Source organism: Sinocyclocheilus grahami, unplaced genomic scaffold, assembly GCF_001515645.1.
Source record: "Sinocyclocheilus grahami isolate Dianchi unplaced genomic scaffold, SAMN03320097.WGS_v1.1 scaffold68.1, whole genome shotgun sequence".
Taxonomy (NCBI): domain Eukaryota; kingdom Metazoa; phylum Chordata; class Actinopteri; order Cypriniformes; family Cyprinidae; genus Sinocyclocheilus; species Sinocyclocheilus grahami.
Genome location: NW_015505247.1, coordinates 1,456,008 through 1,474,086, shown reverse-complemented (window position 1 = coordinate 1,474,086; position 18,079 = coordinate 1,456,008). Strand labels below are relative to the sequence as shown.

At 36.2% G+C, this 18,079-nt stretch overlaps 1 protein-coding gene across 1 annotated transcript in view; it reads right to left on the bottom strand.

Annotated features, from left to right (window-relative positions):
- Positions 1-1,378: 1,378 nt before the first annotated feature.
- Positions 1,379-18,079, bottom strand: part of LOC107585255 (calmodulin-lysine N-methyltransferase-like) — a 121,305-nt gene continuing 104,604 nt past the window's right edge. The window contains exons 10-11 of the mRNA XM_016272198.1: positions 15,742-15,873; positions 1,379-2,790 (exon numbers count right to left, since the gene is read on the bottom strand). Coding sequence (XP_016127684.1) covers positions 2,698-2,790; positions 15,742-15,873 — 225 coding nt within the window. The 3' untranslated portion in view covers positions 1,379-2,697. The remainder of the gene's footprint in view (positions 2,791-15,741; positions 15,874-18,079) is intronic.

Below are 18,079 nucleotides of genomic sequence, written 5' to 3'. Positions count from 1 at the left end.
TGGGTTCCTTTTTACCCCTCCTCCTCTCTCTCTCTCTCTCTCTCTCTTTTCCATAGACTGACTGACAGGATTATCTGCATAGCGACTCTACAGCTGAGCTTCAAGTTGGCTATCAGAGCATGGGAAATGAAGAGGCCTAGAGTGACAGTGAATTGAGGCACATGCCATCCAATAGTCAAGTGACATTATAGGACATATAGTCAGGTCCAGAAGTGAGAACACTAGAATTTTTTTTTTTTTTCTGATTTAATACAAATATTTTCATAAATATATTAAGCATAACAATTTGAGTAAAATTGAATGTAATTGAAAAATTAACTTGATAATATCTCAGTATTTGGTTCTAACAAAAAAAAGTTCCAAATAGCATTGTTCTGCTTATTTAATTGTTGATATTAGAGCAGAATCTTAAATATTTCAGTTTGATTTTACTTCATAACTTAAATATTATATGATTTTACTTCATATACTTACTTTATTTCCAGGTTTAAATGGGGGGGGGGGGGGGGGGGGTTAATTTCTACAATTGATGCATTAAATAAACGAAAACAATTTTGACATTAATCATTATAACAATGAGCCATCACACCACAAATCAATTACACATTATGTGACACAAAAAATTTGCAGGACACAGAAGAATTCAAAACAATGATTTAATCACAGTCGTTACAAGCACCTGCAGTGTCAGTGGGAAACAATCACTTTGGACTCATCTGTGTTTTGTACAAATGTAATCACAGTGCAGAAGCACCCAGCCCTGAACAATTCACAACAAACCAAAGAGCTCTGAATGAGGTGTCAGCAGCTCACCACAAGGAGAAAACAACAGTGTGGGGAAAAAGGGCTATAGTTTAGAAAAGCCGTGTTTCAAAAAAACAAAACAAAAAACTAAGATTTATTTGTTAAAATGCATAAAAAGCTTGAGGGTTTAATATTTAATATTTGGGCATAAAATAATATTCTTCTGAATGTAAACCAAAAAACAACCGTATACCCCTTGATTTACAAAAACAGAACTATTGAAGCTTGTTTCCGCCATGAGATAAAAAAACAAACAAAAAAACAAGATCATGATGACATTTTTTTTATATAATCCAGACTTTATATAGAGTTAAAGTGTATATCTTGTAATTCTAAGTTTGTATCTCGAAATTCTGAGAAGAAAAGTCTGAATTGTGAGATTTAAACCTGTCAGAATTGAGTCAGAATTATGAGATAAGTCATAGTTACCTTTTTTATTTTTTATTTTGCAGTGGAAAAAAACAACAACTGCAGGATGTAAATTCAGTGTTCAGAGGAAAAAAAGTCAGAATTGCGAGATGAAAACTCATAATTGCAAGATGTAAAAAAAAAAAAAAAAAGTCTGAATTGCGAGATTAGTTGCGTTTTGTATTTTTTTTTCATGGCGGAAAGGGGTCTGTATACAGAACTCATATGAATTGTATCCATTAATTAAATTTAAATGTGAAAATCGTCATCATTTATTCACCCTCATGTCGTTTCCAAACACACAGTATTTTCTTCCTTCCATGGAATCTAAAAAGAGAAGTTTAGCAGAGTGTCAATGCTGCCCTTTTCCATTCAATGAAAGTGGATGATGACCAGAGGCTGTCCGTTCAAAAAAAATTGCAAAAAAAGCACCCTGTCCACCCAGCTTTCCTCTGTCCTCTGAAGCCTTTGTGTGCAAAAAAAGAATGAAACTTGTTAAAAAGTTGTTATACTCTGAAAATGTTGCTTGGTAGTTATGATCACCATTCACATTTATTGTATAGAAAAACCAATTTGGACATTCTGCTACAAATAACCCTTTTTACATTCTAAGGTTAAAAGAAAACCAAATGGGTTTCAAAAGACATGATAAATGATGACACCATTTTCATTATGAGGTCATTGGTCCAGCATGCACAGTGAGTGCTCTCTAAACATACAGGACTCAGTGGAGAACAGTGCTGCAGGTCTTACCAGTGGTAGTGTGACGCTGTCAAGATATCAGTTCAGTCTTAGTCTGGCCTAATCTTTCATATCTTGTCAGTTCTTCGATAAAAAATGCCAGATGAGAGCATTTCACAGTGAAGCAAATAACATTCAGCGCAGCAGCATCCATCCCATCCCCTCATAACCTTTGGTGTCAGAATGAGCCTTTGAATGTAGATACAGAATCAGTAGCTAACTGAGAGCTGGTGTCATTATGATAACAAGATCTCATGATCAAGACGACCCTACGGCCTCATTTACGTCTTTGTAAAGAGGCGAAGATAGTCCTGTGAACCTGATTAGCTGTATCAGCCTCCAGAGTTGAATTCATAAATTCGTAACGTTCTGCCCTGAATCATCATCTCTGATATCACGTACAGTATACTCACAGGCATTGAATAAGTTCATATCTGAGCATCACATCCACAGTGTTTGTAGGATGAGAGGGAGGGATATGTTCTCCATTCCCATTTAATGCATTTCACACTGTTGTTGCACAGTAAACAGGTCAAGTACACGCACACATGGCAACTCACCTACACAGTCTGTTTTCACTGCACACACACACACACACACCGAGTTGAGGAGTGTGGTGAGAGGCTGCTTAGGCCTGACACACACACACACACACACACACACACACAGCAGGTGAGGACACAGTGGCAAAGCCGGGGTGGGCGGTACAGAAAGGCAGCCTGGCATGAGATGGCTTTGCCCAGCTCAGATCAGGGCTGGACTGGATCCATGAGTGAGAGTGAGGAGAAGAGGATAGTGGATATTCTCATCGTACACCTCCTTTCCCTCTCTCTGCATCTGAAAAACAAGATTCAGTTGTTCAGAAGTAGGAAAAAAAGACTACAGAATCAATAACTGAGTCACACTCACATATATGCATTGTTTCAGAGTATGTACACATCTGACTTAATAGTACTATATAAATAGCCAGGCCAACGCAATGACACTAATTTATAAATTAATAAAACAAAAAAAACACAAAAAAAATCAATTCAAACAATATAATGACTCTTCTATGACAAACATGTTTTTAATTTATTATTTAAATATTTTTATGAGGTATGTCAGAGTTATATTAGAGGCATTTAAAAAAAAAAATTGATATCAGGACAGCTCTGATAACATAATACTCGTACACCTCCTTTCCCTCTCTCTGCATCTGAAAAACAAGATTCAGTTGTTCAGAAGTAGGAAAAAAAGACTACAGAATCAATAACTGAGTCACACTCACATATATGCATTGTTTCAGAGTATGTACACATCTGACTTAATAGTACTATATAAATAGCCAGGCCAACGCAATGACACTAATTTATAAATTAATAAAACAAAAAAAACACAAAAAAAAGCAATTCAAACAATATAATGACTCTTCTATGACAAACATGTTTTTAATTTATTATTTAAATATTTTTATGAGGTATGTCAGTTATATTAGAGGCATTTAAAAAAAAAATATGATATCAGGACAGCTCTGATAACATAATACAAAAAATCCTCATTAAAAGAATTACATTTGTCAATAGAAAACCTTATTAAGTAGTTTGGCATATTTTATTATTATTTATTAGAAATAAAAATATTTTAACAAAATTGCACTGCTTTTCTAATATTGTTCTAAATCAAAGTCATGTGGTGTGACCAACATGCAGAAAAAATAGCAAGTGATATCATAACGAGGAGACCATAATGACAATAAGTCAACAAGTCTCTACAAATAATCAGATAATTTGACTTTTTTATGACACCGCAAGATTAGTTCAAGTAAATGTCATGTGGTGTGACTACATAATAGTTCTATTTTAGCATTATTTATATACTATTACAGTATTTATTAATGTTTAGAATTATATTTTTCCATTTCCAGTTTTCATTTCAAGTTTTAGTAATTTTTATGTTTTGTCAATTTTATGATTTTTTTTATTTCTATTTAGCCTTAATTTACTTTTATTTTAGTTTACTTTTATTTTCAGCTTTTTTTACTTAAAATATTAAAATGTCACCTTACTAACTGAAATAAGTTACACATTCGAAATGAGTTGAAATGAATTTTTTTCATGTAATATTTATATTTATTTTATTCCAGCTTTATTTCAATGACCAAAAACTATTTTTATTAATTTTAGTTTTAGTTACAATAACAACACTACTACCCAAAAAATTTATATGTATGAATTAATAATATATGATAAATTCATTATCCAAAACCTGTAAACATAATTTGAAGAACTAAAAAAGGTATTTAAAAATATGCTTCTATCTTGAGAAATATATTTAAATACTTTTTTGAAAATAATGATTAAGATTTGGGTTGATAGGGTTTGACGCATCAACCCCAATGTTCAAATGACACTTACTCTACTGCTTTCATAACTGTTCTGACAAATTAGAGCAAGAACATTCTATTTCTGCTGCATTTTACTTTAAAAAAAAATAAATAAATAAAAAAATGTGATATGCCCTTCACTATTTGAATGTGCAGTGCAAGAACTCCCTCTAACAAACAAGGACAAGTGGCAAGAATCCTACTAACTGCTTAATAATGGCCCGCTTAGAGTAGAGGTGTCTGCAGAGGGAATGTCAAGCAGCCTTGTGGTACAATATGCCCTATGGGTCTGCTCTTCTGCCACCGTCTGAGCTCCAGAGTTGTGGCAGTACACTGCCAGTCTCTTCTGCCCTGGAGCTCAGCCCTGTCCCAACCAATCAGATCCTCCAAGATCCCACACACTCCGCCAGCACTTAGAAAGAGAAACGTGCAGTTCATTTATAAAAAAATAAGACCCCTCCAAAAAGCAAACACAGCTGACGTGCGTGTAGACATTTAGAATGACAAAAATGTACTGGACACACACGCACGCATGCACGCATGCACGCGCGTACACACGCGCGTACGCACGCGCACACACACACACACACACACACACACACACACAGGTTTGTTTTTATGGTTTATGGGGACTCTCCATAGGCGTAATGGTTTTTATACTGTACAAACCGTATTTTCTATTGCCCTACACCAACCCTACCCCTAAATCTACCCCTTACAGGAAACTTTGTGCTATTTCAGATTTTCAAAAAAACTAATTCTGAATTATTTATACGCCTTTTGAATTACGGGGACACTGAAAATGTCCTCATAAATCACCTTCTCGTTGTAATACCTGTCAAACCCATGTTATTATACAAATTTGTGTCCTCATAAACCACATAAACATGCACACACATGCACGCACACACATGCACACACACACACACACACACACACACACAACTTTCTCACTGGATTTTAATTGTGGGATATTTTATGCAAACGCCATTCCAACAGGACCATCACATACAGAGCACAGCAACTCACCCATCATGCTAAAGTTATATCACTGACATGTGAACCTGAAAGGCCTTTCCAGGCAGAACTTTGAAGGGAAAGTTTTGAACAGTATCACTAAGCATCTAAGCATCCTCCATTGACTACAAACAGAGAGAATAAACCATTGCCAACAAACATAAAATCTGTATGAACACCATTAAGTGATTCCCAAATGGATACACAGGCTCATTCTGTCTTACTCTAACATTCACCTCATCATCTTTGTGGCCTGAGATAAAATTAAAACAGATAAAAGGACGCTCTTTTGCCCTTGATGTGTGTTATCTCTCTCTCTCCACCCCTCGACAGCAGCCAATGTTTGAACCTGTGACCTCTCTGTAAATCGGGGCAGCCAGCCGTTCACACCAATTCACACCAACCCAGACAAGTGAGACTGTAGTGCCTGTACCCTGCAATGTACACATTAAACCGCAGGAAGAATGTGTGTTCAGTCTGAAGAACGCCAGCACAAGGAACAAGTGCACACTGATATATTACTTAAGCGCAAGGAACAAGGGCACACTGATATATTACTTATATACACACAACAATATAAAAATGTACCTGTCATTAAGAGAAATTTACAATTTACCAGACATTGCACGTCATTTTAGTACTACATTAAGTGTGAAAAGGAGTTATATTGAGTTTAATTCACCTCAGGTTTCTACAAAATTGTTTGCAGGTGTAAAAAAAAAGGCATTATTATGATCAAATATCACAAAATAGTTTATAGAAGATAAATACTGTAAAATTACCAAATCACATTTATTTCCTTATTTATTATTACCTTTAGTAATGATGAACTACAATAACAATAATTTTACTTTTATCTATATTTAAATATTAAACAGTGATTTATTCTCATTTTGGGGATTTCAGGTCTGATCAACTATATCGTTTTTGATTCACACACACACATACATGTATACACACACACACACACACACACACACACACGCACACACACAGACGACTGAAGTGCCGACTCCCAACGAACAAATTTTGTCAAGTTAGATGACATGTTGTGCGTCACGTGAACACTGTGTAGGGAGCTTGTTAATTGGAACACAGCTAGAGAGTGTGCACATGGAAGTTAAGTTTGAGGAACAGTGGGAACGAGTGATTGAGAGAGGCCAGTAGGAAAGAGAGAGTATGAGAGGGAGTGCAATAAAAGTGTTAGCGAATGATATAGCAAAGAAGCTTAGAAAGAGAGAGAGGAAAGGGAAAAAGGTGAAAAGTTTAACAAGCAAAGCTGTTCCTCCTGATCACAGCCTGCTAATCAGCTTCATGGGTGGCTGGATAAATCGGCTCCTACTTTTTAATCGCATGGCTGCCAAGATGCAAGTCATTTATTTTATTGCTGCCTTTCCCCCCCCCTCTCCTCGTTCCCCCTCAGCCTGCTTTCTGCGACGAGGAGAGCGAGAGGCATTCTTTAGAAAGCAGGGGATGAAACGGACAACCGGATGCTCGCGCTACAGGCCCCAGAAATGGATAGATTCGGGTGTTAAACGCACCGAGAGCAGATACGGCCAGACAGACAGCTGGAAGTTGGGAGGATGTAGAGAGATTAAGTTAATATGTGTATGTATATGTGTGGGTGTGAACGAGGGATGTCTGAATTAAAATTCATGACTCTCTTCACAACCATTTGAGTAACAAGATTAAGACGGCCGAGTAGAAAATAGCTGCATTATCAGGCGGCTTGCAGTCCTCCAGCTGCTGGTGCTCTATTCCAGAACAGCGGGGATAAGAGGATAACACACAGCCCCCTCGCCACGTCCCCACACCGCTGAGAGTCCCATCCACGGCCAGCCTGCACATGCGGGAGGGAGGGAGGATATTTAGGGTCTTAAAGGAAACACTTCAATCTCCAAGACATCAGAGACTGGCTGGAGGTGAGGAGCGACAGACACCCGTACGTGTAAATCCGGGAGGGGCCCGTAGACGCTGCTATAATAGAAGATTGTGATTTGGAATTCTGAAGGAGGTGGGGCATGTGATCTATTGTCTGCCATGCGTTTCTTTGTGCTCTTCGTTCCTTACGTTCGCACCCAGTGCACACTCACAGGGGGCAGGGTGTTCATCAGAAGATAAGAAAGAGGAATTAATCACTTTGAGATATGATGAGGGCACTTCAGTTCGCCCCTCGTATCACACACACAGCTGCATGAACCGACGACAAACGAGAGTAAAGACGCACACACACGGCCGCGAACAGCGGGACGCTTGACTCAGCTATCTCGGCCCCTCGCTGCTCATGTCATTATCCGCACGGAAAACACAGTAGGTGGTCGGGCTCTAAAAGATCCCGTTAGACTTCAGGTGCATCAGGGCAACACTAAGAAGAGGTGAATGCATTAGCTAGTTTTGTGTGTGTGCAAATGGGCAAGTGTGGCACCGTTTTGACTCATCTGGACAATACTTAAAGGTGCTGTGAACGATTTCACTCATTTTGCTCACTTCCAACACTGAATATATTCGCTGCCCATAGTTTCAGCCATGTGGCCTCTCTGCAAACCTGCAACATGATTCACAGGCAGAGAGGATTTCAGGTTGGCTACGAATAAAATCACAGCTTGCTCACCTAACATGACAAAGCTTTTAAAATAAGAGCAGATTTTAAATATCTGTACAAAAGTCATGCAGTTTTTTTAACAGTAAAACAAGAGGAACATCAATTATAATTAATAAGAAAATCCAATTTAATGCATCCCAGGGGCGTTTTGTTATCGTGACTGGTTATTTTTTCTAAACCCCTGCTGCCCTGGTATGTTTTTGTGCCCCTAACTGGGACGACGTAAATTTAATTAATAAAATCATCTCACACTTCCTGGACTTGAATACACATTGTTAATTTTTGGCGTGGATTTAAACTGCGTCATTAATCAGAGTTTAGACCGCGGCACCGTTTTGACTCATCTGGACAATACTTAAAGGTGCTGTGAACGATTTCACTCATTTTGCTCACTTCCAACACTGAATGTATTCGCTGCCCATAGTTTCAGCCATGTGGCCTCTCTGCAAACCTGCAACATGATTCACAGGCAGAGAGGATTTCAGGTTGGCTACGAATAAAATCACAGCTTGCTCACCTAACATGACAAAGCTTTTAAAATAAGAGCAGATTTTAAATATCTGTACAAAAGTCATGCAGTTTTTTTAACAGTAAAACAAGAGGAACATCAATTATAATTAATAAGAAAATCCAATTTAATGCATCCCAGGGGCGTTTTGTTATCGTGACTGGTTATTTTTTCTAAACCCCTGCTGCCCTGGTATGTTTTTGTGCCCCTAACTGGGACGACGTAAATTTAATTCATAAAATCATCTCACACTTCCTGGACTTGAATACACATTGTTAATTTTTGGCGTGGATTTAAACTGCGTCATTAATCAGAGTTTAGACCGTTCAAGCCCGAAACCCACGCTCCAGTCTATAATGTCCCAAGCTCTCTCTGCTTTTGGATCCATGGAGATTCTCATTCCCACAAAAGAAATAATTTTTCAGTTTTTCTTATGTTCATTCTTCATTCTCAAGGATAGATTATTTTTTTATTGACAAGACATTACTCAATCCAACCCTTTTGACAGATAAAAATTTTAAGATAGTCATTCACCTCTAATGACATTTAAAGTAGTCATTAGAGGTGAAATTATCTTATTTGTATTTTGTACTTGTATCTTATTCTACATATAGTAAAAATAAATAAGCAAAATTACAACAACTGATTGATTCCATTGCAAAAATAGATCGACATATCTCTCTAGCCCCTTCAGAAGAATTTGTTAAAAAGAGAGTGGAACTTAAAGCACAATACGATCAATTATCAATAGAAAAAACTCAACAGAATCTGCTATGTTTTAAAGGGAATTTTTATGAACATGGGGAAAAGGCAAGCCGATTATTAGCACATCAGATAAAATGTCAACCTGCTTCCTAATTCCACAGATTAGAAACATGTTACAACAACTAAGTGGATCCTAAAGAAATTAATGACTTTTAAATAATAGTATTCCAATTGTATATACTTCTGAATTTCCAAAAGATACATCAGGTATGTCTATGTTTTTGAATGATTTAAACATTCCAACAATTAATCCAGACCAAAAAGAAAGCTTAGAACAGCCAATTGGTCTGCAAAAGGTTCTAGACTCCATTAATGCAATTCAAAATGGCAAAACCCCTGGCCCTGATGGCTATCCCATGGAGTTTTATAAAGCTTTTGTTTCTAAAATAGCTCCTCTTCTATTGAAAATGTTTGAAAACTCTTTAGAAAATGCAAAATTACCACAATCTCTGACAGAAGCATTTATTACACTTATCTTGAAACCAGGAAAAGATCCACTTGAGTGTAGTTCCTACAGACCAATTTCATTGTTAAATGTTGATGTTAAAGGGGTCATATGATGCTTTTTTAAAGATCATTATTTTGTGTATTTGGTGTAACAGAATATGTTGACATGCTTTAATGTTCAAAAAACACATTATTTTTCAAATACTGTACATTATTGTAGGTCCTCTATGCCCCGCCTCTCTCAAACGCTTCGTTTTCTACAAAGTCCCTCCTTCCGACAAGCGCAGTCTGCTCTGATTGGCCAGCTGACGCAGTGCATTGTGATTGGCCGAACACTGCAAGCACTCGTCGGAAATGTAACGCCCCTTACCATAATCCCGAGCTTCATCTTTCAAAATAAATGTAAAGACAGAGCCCGAAAGGGGAGCAGAGGCGCGTGACAGACACAATGATGAAGCTGGTAAGTGTTTGCAGTACACAAGCCACGGTTAAGACAGCTGACTCCACTGTGGTGTGACCCTGTCTCTGTCTCTCTCTCTCTCTCACACACACACACACAATGCGCAAAACTCCGCATTTGAACAGTCAATAGCAAATACTTAAACTAATAACAAAACAGTAGCTGATTCTGCCATGGCTGCGTCAACACTAACTGCGGTTACTGAAACCACGCCTTCTTTCTTTGCGTGCACATTTGGGCAGCATTATGCAAATATTTCCACATAGTGAAGTAGATATGTGGGGGAGTGTTAGAACGAGCCATTTTATGGGGGCGTGGCAGAGTCTTAACTTTGATAAAGAATATCTCTTTGGTTTTGAGACTTTAGTCTTTGTAACTTCAGGGATCTTATCTATGCACTATCAGCTTGTAACACTCTAAAGAGAAAGGAAAACTTGAAATCGCATCATATGACCCCTTTAAAATACTTGCCAAATTATTAGCTTTTAGAATTGATACTATTGTATCAGAAATGATCTCTTCAGATCAGATGGACCTTATTAAGGGTCGTTACTCATGTACCAATTTACGGAGACTTCTTGGTGTTTTGTATTCTCCTGCATCCAGGGATGCCCCAGAGGTGGTGGTATCCCTGAACGCAGAGAAAGCATTTGACAGAGTCGAGTAGAACTATTTATTTTTAATATTGAAACTATTTGGCTTTTGTCCGAAATATATAAATTGGATTCAGTTACTCTATTCTACTCCTAAAGTATCTGTTATAGAAATCAATGCGGCATCCCTTCCATTTTGCATTTCTCAGTCCGGCTTTAAATATTTGGGAGTACATACTCAAACCTTTTCAGGTTTATATGCAAATCATTTTTTACCCCTTATAAACAAACTCAAATCTGATTTTCAGAGATGGGACACATTATCTTTAGCAGGTAGAGTAAATTGTATAAAAATGAATGCCTTACCTATATCTTAATACTTATTTCAATCCCTCCCAAAAAACTTTTTTTCGTTCATTAAACAAGCCCATGTTATCATTTTTATGGAAGGGGAAGAATCCAAGAATCCATAAGGACCTCCTAGAAAGACAGTGATCTCAAGGAGGCTTAGCTTTTTCCTAATTTTATTGGATATTACTGGGCTGCAAATCTTCAAAAAAATAATTTGTTGGTATACGTTTCCGGAGACTGATTGTTTGGTGTAAGGCAGAAGCAAATGCTTGTATTTCGACCTTCTCAATATGATATGGTCTCAGTTTAGGTAAATGTATAAACTTATGTTAAGTCCTCTCTGTAACAACCCTCTGTTTCCTGCTGGTAAAATAGATCATATGTATGTACAATGGCAGAGTGTGGGCTTGGCCAAATGCAGTGATTTTTTACATAGATAACACTTTTGGTAGCTTTAGTGACCTCTCAGAGAAATTTCAGTTGACACAGTCCAACCTGTTTTGTTATTTTCAAGTCCAACATTTTATTCAGGCCCAGAGTTCAATCTTTCCTAACCTACCCCTACCTCATTATTGGGTCGAATTTTACAAGCCCCTGTAACCCTTCTAGGTCAAATTTCTGCACTATATAATATGGTCATGTCTTTAAATAATACTTTCATTGACAAAATTAGAGGAGAGTGGAAAAAAGATATGGAATTTGAAATAACTGATGAAGTATGGGAAGATGCCCTGAATAGAGTAAGTGGATCAACTACTTGTGCACGCCTGAGTCTCATTCTTTTTACTTTACTTTACTTTTAGTCATTTAGCAGACGCTTTTATCCAAAGCGACATACAAACAAGAAAAAGTAATTAATACTAAAAGCTAAAACTCTATAAATACTATACATATTCACATTTAAGAAAATAAAAGAAATTAAATAAAAATGACAAATGCATACAACAACATTTCAAAACTAAACACTCTCAAAACTAAAAAATAAAGCTAAAAACAATTCAAAATATTAAAAGAACAAAAGGTATGAGCATAATAATGATTCTAACATAACACTAAGCCAAACACCAAAAAACAACTACATATGTGTATGTACAGCCACACACATATACATATACATGTACATATATATAAATAAATTCAATATATATATATTATTTCATTTCCATTTTATTTTTGAAAATCTTTATTTCATTCAATTTAAGATTCTTCACCGTGTTATTACACAAAATCTAGACTTTCTCAAATCTATCCTAACGTTGGTGATAGGTGTGACTGATGAAAAAATGATGAGGTTGACTTAATCCATATGTTTTGGTCCTGCCAAGTGCTGAGAAACTACTGGATGTTTATATTCAAAATGCGAAACGATGCTTTTAACTTGAATATAATGCCCTGTGTTGAAATGGCTATTTTTGGAGTACCAGAAAGTTAAGTACCTTTGACTAACAATGTGAAAAAATGTTATCGCTTTTAGTAAGAACCTTATTGTCATTGTACATGTACTGGAGCAACCTCCAGGTGCCTATCTGATACATACAAATAAGTGATGTACCATGTACATATTACATTGCCTCTTTATTAGCAAGAAGAAGAATATTGCTGGAATGGATGTTAAAGAATCCGCCTACAGCTTCAATGTCGATTTGTGACCTGATATCATTTTTAAAATTAGGGAAAATAAAATATCTAAAAAAATGATCTGTTCAAAACTTCTATAGAATTTGGAAACCCATAATTACATATTTTGAAAAGATGAAGACACTCCCCTCTAACTAATATAACTAAAATAATTGGAAAAACCATTTGGTTGAAGCATATTTACCTGTGTTATGTTTGTTTATATATTCATAACATTATATATAGACCACAAATGTATCAGAGGTGTTTTTTTGGGACTACTCATGTTTATTTGTTAATTTATTTAACTTTGACATTGTTGTGTTTATTTTGGTACATAATGTTAGAGTGTATCCTATAGCCTATTTTGTATGGCATTAACACTATTATTATTAGGGGCCAAGCACCTAAGGTGCGATTAGGATTCTTCTACTTCTTCTTCTTCTTATTATTATTATTTTAGTTTTTTAAATTATTAATTTATTTTAATATATGTTTTAATTTATTGTGGCAGAAGGTGATGGGAGGAAATGTACAATTTTATATTTGTATGAAGCTTTTTGTTGAAGCATGCCTTTGGAAAAGTTGATAAAATACAAAAAAAATTCTAGCTTGAACTCTTTTGAGTAGTTTATTAGGGTTGGGAAAAATTCAGAATTTTAAGAATGGGATATCCTTCAATTCACGAGTGTGAACTGGGATTGAATCAACAACACTCTGCAGGATGTTGAATTAAAATTTGAATTGTAAATACAGAAACTGGATTTAAAGGGATAGTTCACCCAAAAATGAAAATCCTGTCATTATTCACCCTCATGTCATTCCAAACCTGTAAGACCTTTGTTCATCTTCGGAACACAAATTAAGATATTTTTGATGATATCCAAGAGCTTTCTGACCCTGCATAGACAGCAACGCAACTACCACTTTCAAGGCCCAGAAAGGTAGTGAGGACATTGTTAAAATAGTCCATGTGACATCTGTGGTTCAACCTTAATTTTATGAAGCTACAAGAATACTTTTTTGTGTGCAAAGAAAACAAAAATAACGGCTTTATTCAACAATTTCTTCTCTTTCGTGTCAGTCTTCGCCACGTGTTCACGACAGTACCATGAAGGATGTGTGTGATGCTACTGACGCAGGAGCCGGTGTTCTGACGTAGAACCCGGATGCACTGTGCCTTGTTTACGAGCAGAGGAATGCACATGCATGCGTTGTGATACTGTCGCGAATGCATGTAAATTATTAAATATAAAACAGATAAATAAAATAAACATATAAAGTACAAGGGCCCAATCATACATATGGCGCAATGCGGCGCCAAGCGCGACACAAGTGTATAACGGCTTTATTCAACAATTTCTTCTCTTTCGTGTCAGTCTTCGCCACGTGTTCACGACAGTACCATGAAGCATGTGTGTGATGCTACTGACGCAGGAGCCGGTGTTCTGACGTAGAACCCGGATGCACTGTGCCTTGTTTACGAGCAGAGGAATGCACATGCATGCGTTGTGATACTGTCGCGATTTTTGTTAGTTTCAGCCCGACGCAGTTATCAATTTCATGTCCTGCACCACGTTGATTGTAATCAGCGGTAAATCTCCATCACCTGCGTGCTTTCACATTGAGCAGCATTAACTACACAGAGCCGTTGTTCACTCGTGAGCTCGTCAGTGAACAACGGCTCTGTGTAGTTAATGCTGCTCAATGTGAAAGCACGCAGGTGATGGAGATTTACCGCTGATTACAGAACCGCCTTTACTGATAAGATGCACGTTAAATATCTCATGCGATTTATCGTGCAGCCCTACTCATTAAGAGAACAGGTACAACCTGTTCTGATATGGCACTACAATCTGCGACGTTTGTTTTAATTAAATTTTTTATCTAATAGGCTCATAAAACAAAAGTCTTCAAGACTTTGAAACTTTCAGGCCACACTTTTCAAGCCATAATTCAAAGTTAATCTTGACAAACCTTCCAGTTCTAGTTAAAAATTACAATACATGTTTATTGAATTTCTGTGAATTTTAGTCCTTATTAATATTATTTCCTTAAATTCTAATATGCTTGCTCCTGTTAGCCCCTTTAATTAAAATGAAAATTCAATTTCAGGAACTGAAGAGGAATTTACTCTAATGACTTATGCAGCAAAGGTGTACGTGGAGAGGAAAACAACAACAACAAAAAGTAGGCTACTGGTCATTTTCTACCAGGACATTATCTGTTTCCTTTCACCTTAAAACACAACACAATGCAATGAGCAGATTCAAACTGTGGGTAAAACACCTGCAAAATATCAGTACAGAAAAATTCTTCATATTAAAACAGCACATTGGGCCGTATTTTTGTGGACTTTGTGTAAGTGCTTAAAACTTTCCACTTTAGTTGCTGTTTTAGGTCTGTTCATGTTTTTAAAGGGAAATTTTAAAGGGAACAGAAGAATTCTGCATTTTTCTTTCTCTCTCTCTCCCTTTCTGCTCTCAACTGATGGCTCTAAATTCAAACACTCTTTCCTCTGTAGCCACAATGACCCCTCAGCGTTTTCTGCCCAGCCATGTCCATCACTTCAGAAATAAAGTTCCAATCACTCAGCTCTAGAGTCCCGCTGACAGGCCCATTTTCCTCAGGCATAGGCAGGGCCACCACTGTTAGGCCTGTGGGGCATAATGGGTCCTCACAGCTTCTTTGGTAACCAAAAAATGGCAGCGCTATCGGTGCCAGTTAACCAGCTGGACTGCACTGTCACTTTGACCTGGGTACTTTATTTGTGCTTTCAGGCAGGGGATAGGAACTGCACCCTGTCCAATTAATTTAGAGTTTCTCAGAAAGACAGCTTTTGAATTCTAAGAGTCCATTTAGAGCTGAAGCTTACCAGACTCCCCGTTCCTGTTCCTGCTGACATAGCATACTGTACTTCAGTGAAACATTCAAAATACAAATTTAGTGCACATACAAAGGTGGTGACAAATTCAGTCAAACTTAAAACTTTGATTCTCAACTTTCTGACACTTTAAAACATTTACACACACAATAAAAGCCACACACACATACAGTACACACCTTCAGGTGAAGGTCCCACAACTGTGAGTCGTAGTTGTCATAGCGACACACTCTCAGGCCTGCGCTTTCCGCCAGTCTGCAGAATTCTGCCAGTGTGTCTCCTCTGGTAGGAGCAAATACTAGAGCCGTGCCCTAAAGAGACAAATTGCAAACAGATACTTTATTATTGTTTCACTTCACTTCAACAAACTGTTCATCTGTTAGCATCTAATACAAGTAAAAGTAAAAGATCATGTATGTTATAAGACTGTCAACATACTTTCTCATTAACCTAATAATGAGACGACTTTTTTTTTGGGTATAGAAGCAATTTTCACTGAAAAATTACTAGTAAATTTCACAAACAATTAGAAATAGCAAGTAGCATTGAATTAAAAATAACATGTTTAAGTAGAAAGACTGAAAGTTCTTGTTAAATGTACTCCAATAATCTTTTGTTTAAAACTTCAAAAAAATTTTTTTTACAGACTGCTAGTCATGGCCAGTGAAATCATACTAATATATTTTATCCAGCATTACTCTGACCTTGCTAAAAAAACACTGCTCTCATTTGCTAAAGGAAATATCAATCTTCTTCCTCAAATATAAATCAATCTTCTCACATATTGCTCTAATAATAATAATAATATAATTATTATTAAATAATAAAAATAATAAATTATTGTTGTTGTTATTATTATTAAAATACTGTTTTCCTGTTTGAATGTGCATATACAACTGTAAATAAAGCTGATTCCCCTATGATAAAACAATGAAAGTCAGGGTAGTACGATAGTTGGGACACCTGTTTGAATACAAAATACTTCTTTTAAACCAAACTGCGATAAATGGCCTAGTAAATTACAAAATAAAGAATTTTAGCAGGCAGATTTTAATCCCCCTAAAATGAAAAATTGTGGTAGACTCTGGTAAGCTTTTAGTGTGGGTTGAGCTCTTTTCTCCATCCAGCCCAGCTCATCTTCACTGCGTCTCAAAGCCCATTTGCTGTATGTGGCGGTTTGCATCATTACATTCTATTTGATTTCTCCCAGGTATTATATTAGATAATAAACAAAAAGATTAAAGCTCACCTAATCCAATCAATGGCTAGAAGCGCATCCCCTCTCTTTATAGATCAACAAGCCCAGACCAGCCAGGCAAGCTAAGAGGATTACCCAAAGGTTCAAAGTTTCTTTGAAATCCTTCGGTTTTAAATATTATTTCATATTTTGTTCATGTTATTGCTTTAATTAAATGGGCAACAACACAAATGATACAAACAGCTACTAATATGAGAATAGGATAATCTCAATACAACAGATGTTTTCATTTTTTCATAAGCTCCACACAGGATGTATGCCGAAAGCACACACATACACAAACAGCATATCTGCAGATGTGTTAATCAGCTGTGTGTGCTAGCCGCATGGTCTGCTGGCATTTTAGAATAACAAAAATTAGTTTCAATAAATTGGCCCAAACATTTGGTCACCAGTGCTATGGGGAAAATCCCAACACTAAATCTGTTTTAACCCTTCTCGACTCAGCAATGAAAACAAGACATTTTCATTTACTGAATGAGTGATTTCTTTGACGCAGCATTATTACCTGACTACGAGAATTCGTATTTTAATAAAAAGTTTTAATTACTAACAGGTTTCAAATTTTTTTCTTTTTGTTGTACGGAGGTCACATTAAAACTTGTCCTGGAAACTTTTACTATGCTTTCAGTTTATTGCTGCCACCTTGCTGACAAATGCTTTGTGTGTATGGATTTTATGTTACCCTTTTACAGACCTAGACTTTCAACCCCAAAAATTAAAATCATAAAAATATTCTTATATTATCTTTATTGTAAAATTATATATTATATATATAAAAAAAAATTAAACACACATATATATATATATAGCTTTTTTTTAACTGCTAAGGTAAAAAAAAATATTACAGTACTGTTTAAGAAAAAAATTATTTTTTTCCCCTCAATTTTTCCCCTAAAAATATTTTTTAGTGTACTTAAATACTGAGGATACAACCATGCTTGATATAAAATATGAAATGTAAACAAAAATCAATATTTTAGATAAATGTAATTATTATTTTATTTTTATTACCACAACCATTATTTTCGTCACGTAATTCGAGTTGTGTTGAAAACGGCAGAATATTCTTGTGATGCATGTATGTCCAATTATTTTATTTATTTATTTTTACAGTAAACATTAAATAAACAAGAATTTAGCTGATCAAGATTAGCTGAAAAACACCCAAATATAAATCTTTATTTTTTTGATCATCCCTCATATACACTTCCTCTCACTGTCTCTCTCTCTCACACACACACACACACACAGTCACT